The sequence below is a fragment of the Carcharhinus amblyrhynchos genome, chromosome 3, assembly GCF_965287045.1.
Source record: "Carcharhinus amblyrhynchos chromosome 3, sCarAmb.v2.hapA, whole genome shotgun sequence".
Classification (NCBI taxonomy): Eukaryota; Metazoa; Chordata; class Chondrichthyes; order Carcharhiniformes; family Carcharhinidae; genus Carcharhinus; species Carcharhinus amblyrhynchos.
In genome coordinates, this window is record NC_137326.1 from 117,342,670 (window position 1) to 117,359,973 (window position 17,304).

Here is a 17,304-nt window from a genome sequence, read left to right on the forward strand (position 1 = left end):
GGTCGAAAGCTAGTGAGAATATTATCAAATAAATAGGTTGGACTAAAACCTGGTGTTGTCAGACTTTTTACTGTGTTTACGCCAGTCCAACGCCGGCATACCCACATCGTTAATAATTTGAGGCAGCAAGGTGGCACAATGGTTAGCACTGCTATCTCACAGCGCCAGGGATCTGGGTTCAATTCCGGTCTCAGTTCACTGTCTGTGTGGAGTTTGCACATTTTCCCCTTGTTTGTGTGGATTTCCTCTGAATGCTCCAGTTTCCTTCCACAGTCCAAAGATGTGCAAGTTAGATTGATTGGCCATGCTAAATTGACCCTAGTGTCAGGGAGATTGGCAGGGTCAATATGTGAGTTTATGGGAATAGGGTCTGGGTGGGATTGTTGTCTGTGCAGACTCGATGGGTCGAATGGCCTCTTGCTCTGTAGGGATTCTATTCTAGGATTACAATTATAGTAATGAGACAGTGACATGTATCGTCAGCCAAATGTTAGAGACTCTCTGCTGGAAGATCCCAGTAGTGGGAAGAGCTGGAAAATCTATCCTTTTGCAGGGAAAATGGAATAGTCTGCACACAAAAGAGATGTACCTTCTATATAGTGTAAAGTTAGTGAAGTTTATTTATTAGTGTCATAAGTAGGCTTACATTAACACTGCAATGAAGTTACTGTGAAAATCTCCTCCTGGCCACACTCCACCACCATAGTTTTGAAGAAATGTGCATGAGTCAGACCAAAGTCATACTCTCGAGTAGAGGGCAGCCTTCCCGGTAATCAAAGGGCAGCACGGTGGTTAGCACTGCTGCCTCACAGCGCCAGGGACCCAGATTCGATTCCCAGCTTGGGTCACTGTCTGTGTGGAGTCTGCACATTCTGCTCCGGGTGCAGAGGTTTCCTCCCACAAGATGTGCTGATTAGGAGCATTGGCCATGCTATATTCTCCCTCGGTTTTCCCCGAACAGGCAACAGAGCATGGCAACCAAGGGATTTTCACAGTAACTTCATTGCAGTGTTACTGTGAAAATCTTACTTGTGACACTGATAAATAAACTTTAAAAAAAACTATTGATTAAGCCATAAGATAACCAAGGAAACAGTCTCCACCAGAATATCTGGTGTTGAAGCTGGATAATCTAACTAAACTGCAGTCAGTAGCCAGTTATGTCAGTGTTGATACATCCTGACCATACATGAGGTGGGAGGAGAAGTGGCATACTTTAGCCACAGCGGATACCCATTATTTCTTCTAATCAGGGGCTCAGGAGCATGTTTAGTCATGAATTCCACATGTAAGAATGGCAGTGCATCTTAGTGCCAGGGCAATGTAATGTGGCTGGGGCATACAAAATTCCCCACACTGGCATTCCCTCCTACCTGCTGTGGTCGCTCTGATGTCAGAGGACACCTTGGCAGAAGGCAAGTGTTCCCCACTAGATACCTTGCAGATCCATAGTCTGATGGATTTGAGTCCAGTCTATCTGCTTCATTGCCAGTTTCTCTACAGCTGTGCTGCACTTCTGGTTAATCTTTGCTGGGGACGTGGCTTTGGCCCCATAAATATAACATGCCTTAATCCAGCAAATACACAAAAATATCCTGCACCACACCAGTAAACTCAAAATATACCAGTTAATGTGCCAAAAATTCCCAGCCATTCGTAACAAAATAATGCAGCTTTTAACTTTCCTTATCTTAAACTGACTGTTCGGTTTTCAAAGAATTGTCCTTTCTGTAAGAACATTCAAAACCATCGAATTATTTTAATTGATTAAAATCTGTTTTTAGGATCTTCGTCCCAATCATTTGGAAGATGAATGCTTCCCTCCACTCCCACAGTCGTCCAGATCACCAGATGTCTGTTTAGTTCAATCAGCCAGAAGATGCAGGAAGAATGATATGGCCTGCGTCATTTACGAAATAAATAAATGCATGATTGGCTTGGACTATGTTAAAGCAAAGAAAATACGTCTTCATAACACCACCAAAAGTAAATCTGGGGATGAAACCAATTGCTCTGTATCATCCATTGAGGAGGACTTTCTCACTGCCCCTGAGCACTTCGATGATGAGGAAATTGAAGAAAGCAATGTCTTAAGTGGTAAGGTTGTACTTTAATTCAATATTTATCTGGTTAACATAAGGTTTGGTGCTGCCCACTTAAACTTGAACTTGAACTTGATCCTAAAATTACAATTGGAACTGAACAAGGTAAAACAGGACTGACATATATACAAAGAACACTGTGGTCCCTAAGTTCCAATCTCTGAGGCATTGTGCCCTGGGAGGTGTTGTATGATGTTGCAATTGCCTGCATGCCATTGTAGTGTAAAAGTGTTTGGCAGTGGAAGCTGAATGTGGGATTAGCACTGCCCACAGTAGCCACATGGTAATAGATTCTGAGGCAACAACCTAGAAGCAGCCTGTGTGGTAGATGCTTCTGGTCTGTTTGTGTTCACCTGTTTGTGATCAGCACTCTCCACTCACCTGACAAAGGAACAGCGTTCCAAAAGCTAGTGGCGTTTATTAGCAAATAAACCTGTTGGACTTTAACCTGGTGTTGTGAGACTTCTTTCTGGAGTAGCAGCACCAGACATGACAATACCAGGAATCTGTATATTGTTAAGTGCTACCAATAAATGGTCCATGTGCATCAAACACTTCCAGAATGTAACATGATACTTAGCCATGGTACCATGACACAACAGGAGGCAGCCAAAAGATGCGCTAGCCAAAGAAGAGGAAAAAGAATGGCTGCACATTTTAATCCTGCTTTCCAGCACTTGGTCCATGGCCTTGTAAGCTGCAGCACTTCAGATGCAGATCCACTTACCTTTTGAATGAATTGAGCATGTGAACTACCCAGATGGGCCCTAGGTTCCTGTTAAGAAGGGGCTCCTGCCTCCCACCACCAGCCTATCTGGCTGGCTGCTTGGCACAGGCCTCCCCCACTACTGGTTGAATCACAATGCTTCTGGCAAAATAATGGTGATAGAGTGGAAGCACCTCTGTGACCAAAGGTTAAAATGCCCTAAATTACTACAAAATGACAGCCTGATTTTGGTTTCTCTACCAGCCCATCTTTTGGAGGAAAAGTCATGGAGATATACAACACAACCCTTTGGCCCTACTCATCCTTGCTGACCAGATTTCTGAAACTGAACGAGTCCCATTTGTCTGCATTTGACCCATACTCCTCTAAACCGTTCCTTTCCATGTAACTGTCCAAATATATTTTAAATGTAGTAACTGTACTTGTCTCTGCCACTTCCTCTGGCAGCTCATTCCATTCACACACTACCCTTTGCGTGAAAAAGATGCCCCTCAGGTCTCTTTTAAATCTTTCCCCTCTCACCCTAAACCTTCTAGTTTTGGACTCACCTACTCTGGGAAACGAGCTTGGCTGTTCACCTCATCTATGCCCTGCATGATTTTAAAAACCTTTATATATAAAGTCACCCCTCATCCTCCTACACTCCAAGGAAAGAAGTCACAGCCTATCCAGCCTCTCCTTATAATTCAAAGCTTCCAGTCCCAGTAACATCCTTGTCAACCTTTTTTGCATCCTTTCCAGTTTAACAACATCCTTCCCGTAGCAAGGCAACCAAATTTGTCTCCAGTACTGCAAACATGGCCATACCAATGTTTTGTATAGTTATAACACAACGTCCCAACTCCTGTACTCAGCACTCTGACTAATAAGGGCAAGTGTGCCAAATGCCTTCTTCACCACCCTGTCTACAAGTCCAAAATCACTTATTCTTTTTCATTGCCGTTCCACCCACTGTCATTATGCACCAGCACATGAAAAACATGACCATCACACTTACCAGAACCAGTGAGGGGAATTATCATGTATATTAGACCTAAATGCCTTTTTCATCTGTGAACATGTAAGCATGTGCCCTGTGGAGTGTAACTACTCCTTAAAGGGATTGTTGGAGGCCATTTTGAAAATGGCAAATTTAATATTGGTAGCTGACCTTCAAATGAATAAGAAAGAGAAAAATGTGTGGATAAAAGCATTAATTATTTCTTTGTATATAAATTGCCACATTTGCAACAGATTTTAATTTTTTTTCTCTGTATCAAAGTGCTGATTAAGGAGCAAAGAATGATGTATAAATCCAAGAGATATTTTGAACTCAAATTTTAATTTGTTTCCTCTAGATCCTCTGAGGATTGGTCATTCAGATCCATCAAGAGATACTAAAAAGCCAAAAGGAAAGACCAGAAGTTTCTCACAGATGCAACAAAACAAAGAAAATGTATTTCTTCAAAGGACATGCGATGCTGAGGATACTTCAGTGTCCCAACATACAGCTGGGGAGAGCTCTGAGAATACTGTGCAGACACCTTGCTGTGAAAGCAAGTGTTTTTCTGGAGAAGGAGATATAGGAAGGCACAATCCAGAAGAAAAAGCTCAAGAAGAAACACTCACCTGCAAATCATTTCAAAGCACTGTCTCAGAAAAGCATGCACTGGAGGAACAGCACAACTCTTGCACAAAGGAATGTGTTGGTAAGCATCTTCAGAACACCTCTCCGGGAGAATTGATAAATACACAGGACACTGAAGATAAATGTTTACCTCTGGAGGAGAATCAGAATGTGGAGGGTGAATATGCTTCCAATTTAGCAGAATCCGTTTTGCAAGATGCCTTCATTAGACTGTCTCAATCAGAACCTACTTTTACCACAGAGGCTGCTGTTAGCATCTCTGCAGTAAACCATGATGCCCTTTCTCCCAGCGACATGAAAGCAGATGCAACAGGCCTCACTTGTCCGTGGAATGTCCTTCCCAAGATTGTTATCGTACAAAGCCCAGACAATTGTGAGAACGTTCCGGAATGGCAAGAACCATTCAGTCCAACAATGGCCTCAAGCCTGGACTCGGATCCTTTGAGCGAAGCTCCAACCTGTGTTCAGGAACACACGATAGACCAAAGAAGTTCTGAGCTGAGTGGATTGCCTCCCAGTTCTGTGGAGGTAGCACTAGTCTGTGCAGCCAGTGTTGTAGGAACTATTTCAAGCCCTTGTGTTGCAGAGAGTCTGCAGTTAGACCAAGCCTTGTATGATGCAGATAATTTATCTTGCGATAGAAACGATGGAGGCGGAACATTATCAAATGATTCTGAATGTCGTGAAATGAACTTCTCATTTTCTTCTGCTCTCTGTGGTGTCACTCAGGTGGCCAGTGCCATAGGAATTGCAGGGTTCAACGAAGAAGCGGACATTAACTTTTCTGCCACTTCCAGCGGTCTTCTATCCGCAGCTGAAACCTCTGCTGCCATTACCCTGCGCTGCAGCGTGAATATTGGCAGCTGTGTGGAAACACTTGCCGGTAACATTGCTGAGGTATTACTCAGAGAAGCGGCCACTATTCTTACAAAACCAGACCATTACAAAAGTGTTGGTGAGCTGATGGAATCCTTGGACAGAAAGCTAATTGAAACGGTGACAAGTCCAAAAGCCTCTCCATGGGAGGAACTGTCGAGGGATGATTTTGCCCAGAATGTGTCCAATTTAATTCTCCAGCATTCTTTACACGAAGCGAATGGAAAATTAGGAATAGCACGTCAGGAAAAAGAAAACCTTTCAGAAGCGAATCTAACTAGCATGTTTATTGAAAGTGCAAATAAGTCTCTCTTCAGTATAATATACTCCACTTACAGAAAAATCAAGGAAGCGGTTAGGCATAATGACCTCTCCAAGGTCTTTCAAGAAGATGAAGGGTACAACTGGAAGGATTTGGAAACTACGATCAAGCAGAAGGGTGGGGTTACACAGAATTATCACAGCAACGAGAGTTTTGAAGACTTTGGTCAGGCAAATGATATTCTCCCCCTTCGAGAGAGCCTGTTAGACCCCACAACCTCAAACAGAAGCAGATTTGAGGGACCGGACTATTCACAGCAGGTTAACCTGAACTCAGTGTGGCTTTGCAGTAGGCGAAGGAGTGACTGTTCGAACAACGCTTACAATTTGAACGATCAACTGAGATCAAGAATTACCAGTGCCGCCTTTACCAATTATGTTACCCCACAACGTCAGCAGAAAGTGTGCGACAAAGATGCAAGTTCACCTCTCCCCATTGGCACTCATGAGACAGATATTGGATGTAGTGGCATCATTCCGGCACAGACATGTGGTTATACTAACTCGCCTTTTGAAACTAGGGAATATCAGAGAACCAAATCTCAGCCGGAGAAAGAACCAAACTTCCTCATGATAAATGCACAAAATGCCTTAAGTCCCTCTAAGTCTCCATTCCATGCTATTCAGTCAACGGATGCAAACCTTTCAATAAATGGGTTTGCTGACCAGATATCCAAGACAGTTGTTTCCATGGCAACGGAGATGGCAGCCATTTGTCTTGAAAATACAAAAGCTAAGCAGCCTTGGTTCTGTCCTTGGACAAGAAGGCTGGGAGACCCAGAAAAATTCATGGTTCCTCAGTCATCCTCATCCCGGGCGGTGATGAGGAATAAAGAATCTCAAACCATCGCTCCAATTGGAAAGAGACTTAAGCCACCCAGACTCAGTGAGATTAAAAGGAAAACGCAAGAACAACCCGAGCTAAAGGAAAAGCTGATGAATAGAGTGGTTGACGAATCGTTGAACTTTGATGATGCCTTAGAGCCAATAAGCAACTTTGCCAACGAGGTGGCAGCCAAAATAGTCAACTCGGCTGAGCTGGCCATGGTAGACTCGGTGAAACAAGGTCAGGCGATGGCGAGGAATCGGCTGCTGTGTGAGAGGTGGAACAGGGGGAAGGGTTCCAGTTACGAAAGCATTCCCGAAGAGGACACAGACTCCAGCAGTTCCTGGGCCACTTTGGGAGCCATGACTAAGCTGAGCCAGCCAATGAGCAGGGCCAGCTCCATCTCCAAGCAGTCAAGCTGCGAGAGCATCACCGATGAATTTTCCAACTTTATGGTGAACCAGATGGAGAATGAGGGCTGGGGATTTGACTTGCTGCTGGATTACTACGCTGGTAAGCATGCCAGCAATATTTTAAACGCAGCACTCCAGCAGGTGAGCAGGAAGAATGGGCATCTGAGCGTTAATACGTCCTGCCTTTCAAAACAATCCAGCACAGAGAGCATAACGGAGGAGTTCTACAGATACATGCTCCAGGAACTGGATAAAGAGAGCAAAGATAATAAAGCTAACAAAGATTTGCTCCTGCCCGCTGGGCGAACGGTCATGTGCTTCAGGCAGTCTTCGATGCCAGATAGACGGACATCAGAGGAAAGATTAATGGTGACACCTCCTGTGAAAGCAAATTCCTTCGATGGCTTTGCTCAAAATGATCGCAGGAACACATTGGACGTACACATGGGCGACATGGCATTGTCCACCAATCTCTATAAGTCCCTAACAGACTCTTGTTTGTACCGGAAGTGTAAAACTGACCGTATCACTGATATGCTGATAAGTGAAACTTGGTCAAATTCCATTGAGGCCCTGATGAGAAAGAACAAGATCATCTGCAGTGACAGTCAGAGTGTTGAGCAGCCTCCAAGTGGAGCCCAGCCCCTTGTTGACCAATATGCCACCGGGGTGGTTTCGGACGCTGTTCGGTTGGGAAGGTTACCCTCCAGCAGCCAACAGGATTCCACTGAAACCCTACATCAGAACACTGGTACAAGAAACAAAAACTGCGAGACACCAGTTAGGCACAAATCAGAGAAAACAAAAGTAGCGATTGAGAAAAAGTGTTTCACATCACATGATTGGGCAGCTGTGAAGGAAAAGAAGTTATCCCAATGCCCGAGAGAAGTCCCTTTAATTCATATAGAGGATGGTCATAGAGAAGAGGTCAAAGAAGACCTTCAGGCAAAGACAGCCTGTAATACTAAGGCATCAAGCGAAAAGGGAGTATTGGAAAGGAAAGTTCTAGAAGTTGACTCTGAAGAGCAAACTGAGTCTAGTTCTATAACAACCTGCAGGTAAATGACAGATAAAGAGATGACATTTGATCTTAGTGCAAATTGTGACCGGTAACAGAATTTAAAATCTTGAGTTTCTTAATGTTATAAAACAATGCAAATAAGATTATAAGCATCAGATGGCACATCACGGTATCACACACCAGGTATTGGCTTATTTATAGTTTGCCTTCCATTATCCTGATGGTTATGTGATGGAACAATAATGAAGCTGTTGACAATTCATACAAATCAATTAGTCTACAACAGAGCCATCCCAAAAGAAAGGAAAAGCTCCCAAAGGTAGAAAGCTTTGGCAACCCAAGTCAGCTGTTCTTCCAAAGCATTCTACACTTTCCCTCCATCATGGGCAGGATTTTCCAGCCGCGCTTGCCCCAAAGCTGGAAAATCCCACCTGAGGTCAACAGACCATTGTGTGGTCCACCCCCTGCCCTCTAAAATTCCTGTAGCAGGCCAGATGGGAAAATTCCACCCCACGACTCAAATTACTCACATGCTGCGTCCCAAAATATTTTCTGAAAGGAATTTATTTAATTTGTGCTTGAATGAGTCAACCCTTTCTGCTTCCATTGTATCTCCAGGGGTTCCATAAGTTAGCCACTCTCCCACTTAAATCATGTTTCCGCAGATTTGTTTTAAATTGACTCGCCTTCAAGTGCAGGCTATTTTTTAGCCGAATTGTGGTTCCAAAATTAGGCTCACCCCTCTCTATGAAGCATCAAGACACAGGTTCTCCTGTGTTATTTTTCCCTTTCTAATACGGAGGCCACTTTTACACAGCTAACTGAAGGCAAATTTAAAGCACATTCATCTTACTGTCTAAAATCATTTCAAAAGAGAAATGAAATAAGGAAATGCTCTTTTTTAAGGCATGATGGAACTCTGTTTTTGTTATAAAGTGTCCTCCAAACTAGCGAGCTATAAGTGCTAGTAGTAATCCAGGAATCTGGACAACAGCCAGCAACAAGTGTCAATTAGAAGCTGCATGTCAGAGTGGCAAATGCTCTTTTGCAAAAGCTTTAAGTACTTCAGTCACTGTGATAGTGCATTGAGATGGCTTGCGACTGTGAAGAAGGAAATGATTTGCATTTATTTAATATCTTTCATAACCTCAGGAATCCCAAAGTGTTTTACAGTCAATTAAGTCATCACTGTTGTAACATAGGAAAGTACAAACAGCTTATTTAGTCACACAGCAGGAGTGGGATATATGATCAGATAGTCATTTTTTCATGTTGGTTGAGGGATAAGTATTGTACAGGGCAACAGAAGGACTTCCCAAAGTAATATAAAGACAAAATTCCAGCATCTGCAGTATTTTGCCTTTATCTTAGTGTTTAACTCACTTCTGTTTCAGGAATGCCTACCCTGAAGAAGTACTACATTTATCTCCGACAGCTCGGACAAAGGGTCATCTTGACTTGAAACAGTGGTTCTATTCTCTCTCCACAGATGCTGTCAGATCTGCTGAGATTTTCCAGCATTTTCTGTTCATGTTGTGAAGGACTCTTTTCCACTCATAAAATCCCTAAAGTGCAGAAGGAGGCCATTCGGCCCACCAAATCTGTAATGACCACAATCCCACCCAGATTCTATTCCCGTAACTCTGCATATTTATCTGACTAATCCCCTGACACTAAGGGGAAACTTGGCATGGCCAATAACCTAGCCTGCATCTCTTTGAACTGTGGGAGGAAACTGGAGCACCCAGAGGAAACCCACGCAGACATGGGGAGAATGTGAAAACTCCACACAGACAGTAACCCAATGCCGGAATTGAACCCAGTTCCCTGATGCTGTGAAGCAGTGATGATCACTGTGGCACCATGCTGCACCCCCACCCCATCATCATTCCAAAGGATATTTTATGCCTTCTTGGGAGGGCATGCAGGGCCTTGTTTTAACAGCTTTCATGTATCTATAACTATGTGGCACCTACACTTGAACATCAACCTAGATTATTGCTCATCTCTGCACTAGGATTTGAACCCAGAACTTTCTGACTCAGCTCAATGCCAAGAGTGCTCGCACTGGAGCAAGGATGACATCTGATTGTGCTGTACAATGTGATAATAGAATGAAGACTTCCATATAGATCTTCACACACAAAGTTCTCAGATTTAACAACCCAAATAAAAGGAGGTGCTTGTGTGGTGATTTGTAGTGATTGTCCCTGTAAGTGAAAAACAACAGAGTAAGAGTTACAGGGCCTGTGCGACCAGTTGGGAGTCAGAGTGAGTAAACAACCCCAGGGGTGGAGTCCTCACTGCTGTACAATTCTTCTTATTAATAAATACTTCTTGTGTTTCTAAAGCAGTCTATGAAAGTGCTTCCTTACAGTGCTGTCCCCCTCAAGGAACCAGGGAAGTAACGTATTCATCAGTTCAGGGGGTTGTTGGAAGGCATGAGATACAGAAGCCTTCAGGGTTAACGCTCTTTCATTCTGGAGAAACGTCCCAATCCTTCAGAATTCATTTTTGGCAAGGGATAGTTTTTCACTCCATTAACTTGATTGCTTGCCATTTCATGGATTGTCCCTCAAGGATACTCTTCCCCTTAATGAAGGTAACTAGTGCAACCTTGAATTTCTGGTTATAGTTGAGATGAACCAATCTGCGTTGTCACTCAAGGAAGCTAATCACTGACAGCACTACTGAAGGTCAAAGACAATGCTGTTAGGCAAAGAAGAGTTTCCATATGTGGATATTAACAATTACAAATCAGGGTTGTCTTTGCTGGATGGCTATTCCTGGTTATTACCAGAAAATTACAGTCTGATTTGTTTCATTCCCAGAGGCATCTTATTAGCGTTGGACATGCAGAAGGAAAATAAACTTTTATTGCTGAATAAATGCTATTGTTCTGTGCAAAAAAATATTGCTAACCAACTTATTAACCCTAAAAATTCTTGGTCCACTTAGATACTTATCGGGGTCAACATATTTACATTTATGAGAGAATTGACCTCCACCACCCTACTTGTACAATGAAATAATCCAAGAATGTTACTTTAGCATCCCCTTGTGACCTAGGCTGAATATATATATCTTCCTTCACCCATGTTTTCTCTCAAAACAAAGCATGTAAACACTTAGTAAGATGGATTTTGACATGAATTGTTGAGGTAGTTTATTGAAGAGTACATAGATAGTTGGAGCAACAATTATGCTGAAGTTACTGAGTTCATCAGTACAAATTGTTGTTCAGAAGACAATTAAAAGTAGTAAATAAACTACCTAGCCCTAGATCAGTGAATTATTTGTATTATTTGACTTTTTTGACTTGGGGGGCAGGGGGGAGCAATGGCCTAGTGGTATTATTGCTAGGTTATTAATCCAGAAACTCAGCTAATGTTCTGGGGACCCAGGTTCAAATCCCGCCAAGGCAGATGGTGGAATTTGAATTCCATAAATTAATGTTGGAGTTAAGAATCGACTGATGGCCGTGAAACCATTGCCGATTGCTGGAAAAATTCATCTGGTTCAATAATATCCTTTAGGGAAGGAAATCTACCATCCTTATCTGGCCTGGCCTACATGTGGCTCCAGAGCCACAGCAAAGTGGTTGACTCCCAACTGCCCTTGGGCAGCTGGGAATTGGCAATAAATGCTGACCAGCCAGCGACACCCATGTCCCATGAATAAATACAAAATAAAATAATATTTCTAACTCCTACCCCTCCCAACCATCTTGCAATCTTTTTTTTTGGACCTCACTACTTTAAAGATTTATGTTTGGAAAGCTCAGAGTTCCAGTACAGCATCCTGTTTCCAAATTCTTCTGCTTTTTTGTACCTCTGTCTACCTCTCTGTTCACAGCTAAAAAAATTAATCAGCTTGACAATACAATGATTGTGAGGTGTGCATCAACCATGGAGAGAACTCAATAGACTGTTGTTTAAAGAACATCAATAACGAAATATCAGAGTTTTCTCTTGGCGGCACGGTTGCACAGTGGTTAGCACTGCTGCCTCACAACACAAGGAACCTGAATTAATTTTTATCTTGGATGACTGTCAGTGCGGAGTTCATACATTCTCCCCATTCCTGCATGGGTTTCCTTCAGGTGCTCCAGTTTTCTCCCACAGTCCAAAGATGTGTAGATTAGGTTGATTGACCATGGTAAATTGCCCCTCAGTGTCCCAAGATGAGTGGATTAGAGGGATTAGTGGCTTAAATATGTGGGGTTAGAGGGATAGGGCCTGGGTAAGGTGCTCCTTCAGAGAGTCGTTGCAGACTTGATGGGCCAAATGACCTCCTTCTGTAGTGTGGGGATTCCATGATTCTATGATAATTTCTTTCTAAACTGCTTATCACCCAAACCTGTTCTTCTATCATGAGATTTAATGTAACTATTTTTCCCAAATCATTTCTGTGGAAGAACTGCAAAAAGATCCTGAAATGTGTTAGACACATTACGCTGACTGTTCTAAAATCAGCTTTGAATTACGTTGATGAGAATTGGATTTGACCTGATCTGAATCTCTGAATGTGCTAATCGCTTGAGTAAATTGGCAATATACATGCTTAAGTTGTCAAAATGTCCCTCTGTGCTTGTTCCGTCTCTGTTGTCAATTTCATAGTGGTTAACAAGACAGGTAACCAAACCACTCTGATGACTCAAGCTATTGAATAAAAGATATGTTGGTCTTGCATACAGACCACTGACTATAGTGTTTCATCTTCTGATCAGACTTTGGGCAGAGCAGTTCTGAAGTGAAGCAACAACACTCATCAATGACCTTAAAGAAAATCACCCAGAAAGATCCAGAGATCTCTGAGACACAATATTCCCCTTTCCCGATTGCAGTTTAAATCTGCCTCCAAAGCAAAGGGAGGCATGCAGGAAAAATGATGACAACAAGCATGGGAAGTAGCCAATCACATTGAAGTATTCTCATAAACAGCAAACCAAGGAGACAAAAGTGATGAGTCCCTTCACTTTTTAATTTTCAGTTGGTAAAATAAATCTGATTAAATATAAGATAAAATTTGAATTTTTATCATCATGGAGAAATCTGACATTCCAGTTTCTCATGGCTAGTGTTTTAGCAGTACTTATAAACTTAATACGGCATAAAAATCCAGTCCCACTTCATTTAACGAGGTATAATGTTTTCAAGGGTTTTTACAATGAGATTAATGGTGTGAAATGGAAGTTCTTGTTAATTTATAGAGATTGCACTCGGGGAGAGCCAAGGTGTTGGTGGTGGGAAGGAGATGTCAAGGGGGGCCAGTGGTGAATAGGGAAGGTAGGGCCTCAACAGCAAAGCCCCTGGATTTCCTTATTACTCTGAGCATGTGCAGACTCCCAGGGTTGCCATTAGTTTTGGTAGAGTTATGATAGTGAACGCTAATAGTTTTAACATTACCATCACTAATTAGCTATCAGCCGATAATAATAAAGACCCAGTTCTTCATTGTGAATATCATCATGTGTCCATAATAAGAGAGAGTGAGAGAAAGATTGGCAATTAACAGAAGAAACAGGGAAGGTAACAAAATGGGAGAAAAGATCACGATAAGCAGCAAAAACCTACGGCACGGTGGCACAATGGTTAGCACTGCTGCCTCACAGCGCCAGGGTTCAATTCCTGACTTGGGTGACTATCTGTGTGGAGTTTGCACATTCTCCCCATGTGGGGTTCCTCCAGGTGCTCTAGTTTCCTCCCACAGTCCAAAGGCATGCAGGTTAGGTGGATTGGCCATGATAAATTGTCTGTGAGGATCCGGAATTAGGAAGGTAAATAGTTGGGACTGTGGTGAGAGGATCTGGATGGGATTGTTGTTGGTGCAGGCTAAATGGGCCAAATGGGCTCCTTCTTCAGTGTAGGTATTCTTTGATTCTAACTCTTATTCTATGTAAAGGAACGTGATTGTACCTTGTGGACTCTCATTTCCAGGGGAGTGGAAAGAGATTTCCAGGATGGAATTCTCCTCCCACTGGCTGGTTATCAGTGAGGTGGGCCTCCCCCCAACTGAGGCAAGTTTCTCAGGGAAACACTGGTCAGCTTTTGCAGGGCACATTTCCAAAGGTAAAGCTGCAGTTTATCGATTTCTTGATGGAGGGCGGGAAGGAAATTTTATGGTGCTGAAATATTTGAAAGATTTTGGCCGATTAAAACGTAGCAGGGACCAGCAGAGCAGAACGGTCATGAGTAAGGAGCAATGAGCAACCCACTTTTACAATTTCTCTAACGTCAGAAGCAATCAGGCCATCAGTTTTCCACATCTACCGAAAGTGAAAATCAGCGCCGTTATATGACAGGTACTCATGGCTGATTGCAATTTATTGCCCAGTCCCTAAGTAGTCCCTAACTACTTCTTAGTTGTAATTAGAGTATGGAAACATGATTCCCCTAGCAGCAATCAGTGAATAAAATGTCAGTATACTGTTTTTTACAACAAAGGTCATCATTTTATGTTTGCACTGAGCGGCCTTGCCGATCAGAGACGGACACTGATGACAACTTTCCAACCATTTAAGATTGTGCAGTTGAATCCTGAATTGTCAGTGGGAATTCCTGTCAATGAAATGAAACATTGGGAAATTGCCTCTGTAATATACAAAACTGCCTGACTCGGTTCATGAAATGACTTTTCACATGATGAGTTCCACACTTTGTCAAAGCCACATAAAGGAGAAGTCTAGCGAGGCAAAGCAAAAAGGTAATTTATTCCATAAGCTATTAAACACCTCCTGGCAGATATTAAATGTGTTTAATTTGCAAAGTGCTGGAAAAATGCCACATAACCATTTTCCCAGCAACTGATTGGTTTGTAAGCGGTGGGGGTGGAGGGGGAGGGGAAGTGAGTAAGAGAGGAAAATATTTAAAATAATGATTTGGTAGCACGTGAATTAATTAGTTTCCTCTTTTTATTTTCTCCCATTAAGCACTATGAAGAATTCAGCAGCAGTAGCAGCAGAGAAGGCTACAGCCGATGAGATTCCATGCAGTTTGAGTGCCAGTGATGACAGCATGGGGAGCTGGTCACAGCTCATTAATGAAGAGGACCACGCAGAAGACAGCAGCAGCTATCTTCATCTGAGTGAAAGGTCATTAAAAGAATATCCCAGTTGATTTAGTGAAGGATATGATAGTGTGTGATTACTATTTAAATTTACGAGCTGGCCACCTTAGGTTGACAATAAAATGTTATGTGTCTGATCAGCCTTCCAGCTGATTAAAATTAAATTACCTCGTGTACCTTAAGCTATTCATCACAAAATGAAATGTTATGAAATGTAGTACAAATGGTGGCACAGCACAGGAATAGCCATCAGAAGTTCGATGTCTCAGTGTTGAATACTGTTTCAATGAAGATTGGTACTAACACAATGATTGACGGCCATCATATTCTAAAGGTTCTCAGACTCGATGGGCTGAAGGGTTTCTTCTGCACTGTGTGATTCTATGATTCTGAGAGTCATATGGTTTTGAAGTGTGAACTCTTTTTCTCTCCTCAGATGCTGCCTGACCTGCTGAGTTTTCCCAGCATTTTGCACTTTTTATTTAAGTTATCCTACATGCTGATGTCCCACCATAGTCTGAGCTTTAAAGATTAGATAATCCGCATGCGGAGTGATCTCTTTCACTCTTTAATGAAAATGTTCTTGTGGAGGGTTAAAGCCAACCGATTAGTTTCTTCAGTGGGATTCATATGTAGAATTCATCGATAAATCTCTTGTAAGCTTTTATCTCCAAAAAACAATACACAGTGCCTCCAGGATAGAATGTTACGGAGCACCTTCCAATCCAGCCCACTGCGGGAATTGTAGCGGTTAGGGTGGAAAATCTGGCAGACCGTTTAAAGGTCCGTTGAACTTGGCGGCGATTTCTGGTCTTAGGGCGGGTGCGACCCATGTTTTTACCAACAGGAGAGCAAGCATGTAATAATTGTTGTAACCTGTTAAAGCTACATTCATGAATCAAATGCATGTCTTGTCCAAAAAAATGTTAAGGTAGAAAATGCCTTGAATTCTCACTGTCTTTAGTCATGTCAACTTGATGCTTAAATTTGGCTTGGAAAAACAATTTACCAGTGTTTATAATGTTTACTTCAATTGAATCAGTTTTGTATAGGAATTCCCAATGTTTCTCTCATTCTGATCTATTTGCACCGCACTGGGCGTGATTTCCCCCCAAAAAACAAAGTGCCCAATAGGCGGGAGACAGGGAACTTTCCCCGCCTGTTTTTTGGGCAAGCTTAGTAAAATGAATTTACCGTATCTTGTGCAGTGGATGTGCACTGGTGTGGATGGGGGGATGGGGACTAATCCCGTCCAAGAGGCCGGCATCAGACTGCTGAGGGAGCCACTACGCATGGGCTGATCTCCCAATGTGCTGGGAGATCGGTCAACATGCACCTCCCCCTGGACATCACAGGCCTCCTCCCATCTGCCAGCCCAAACTCCAGACTGCCTGGACTTCGCCACCCCTCACCCCCTCAGCAACATTGCCGACTACAAACCCCCCAATTGCTGGCTCCAAGGGGCAACCCCTCCCTTCCTCCCGACCTCCTAGGGGATCTCAATAGCCTCGGGTCCCACCAGTGATGTCATCATGCTGTTCCCTGACACAAGGCTGATTATGTCAAAAAAAGGCCTAAGAAGATTCCCGTTTTTGGCTTTCTGCTAACATTTCCCAGCTCACTGCATTACTTCAGCAGCTCAGCTGTCCCGGAAAATTGCACACATTGTTTTTCAAATGTTGGTGCTGCAGAACTCATTTTAGTGATTATGTTTTCTCCAATTCCTCATGACTCAATACTAGGATCCTGAGCAATGTGGTGCTTAGCCTTTTAACCTGTCCATCAGTGCACATTCAGGGTGATGCTTTTAAATTGACAGTAATGAATGGAATATGATAAAAATACCAACATGCATTTTACGCACTGCCATTCTAAGCAATAAATAGTAGGTAGAGCATTGCATTGTTAAGGTTGGCCATAATGTATCAGGCATAACAAAACTGCCCTGTATTGGGGAGGATAAGGAGGGCAGCTAGTCAACCAGCTGTTTCCTGACTGGCTTAATTGTACAATACCAACCGATCACTCCTAGCGGTCACTTGGGTGAATCAAATTACTGCATGTCACATTACTAAACTTCAGTCCATTTTATTTGTGATGGACTGTCTCTGTTATTTCCTTACCTTGAGTTCAATGGACTCCTTTCAGCCCACAGCTATATTATGTTTGTCTGACACTTTTTTAAACAGAAGTGGCTTTGCACCAGACTGTACTTGTGAACTAGAGATGAGGGACTGTGATAGTCAGTAACTAATAACTTAATCTGCTACACTCCATTGTTTTCACCAGATTAATTTGAACAAGACTGTGAGAAATAGGAATT

At 42.7% G+C, this 17,304-nt stretch overlaps 1 protein-coding gene across 3 annotated transcripts in view; it reads left to right on the forward strand.

The window, feature by feature from the left end:
• Positions 1–17,304, forward strand: part of sphkap (SPHK1 interactor, AKAP domain containing) — a 381,850-nt gene that overhangs the window by 347,265 nt on the left and 17,281 nt on the right. For all 3 annotated transcript variants that reach the window (XM_080185826.1, XM_080185829.1, XM_080185827.1), the window contains 3 exons: positions 1,785–2,097; positions 4,167–7,950; positions 14,845–15,006. In XM_080185826.1, the coding sequence (XP_080041952.1) occupies positions 1,785–2,097; positions 4,167–7,950; positions 14,845–15,006 (4,259 nt within the window). The remainder of the gene's footprint in view (positions 1–1,784; positions 2,098–4,166; positions 7,951–14,844; positions 15,007–17,304) is intronic.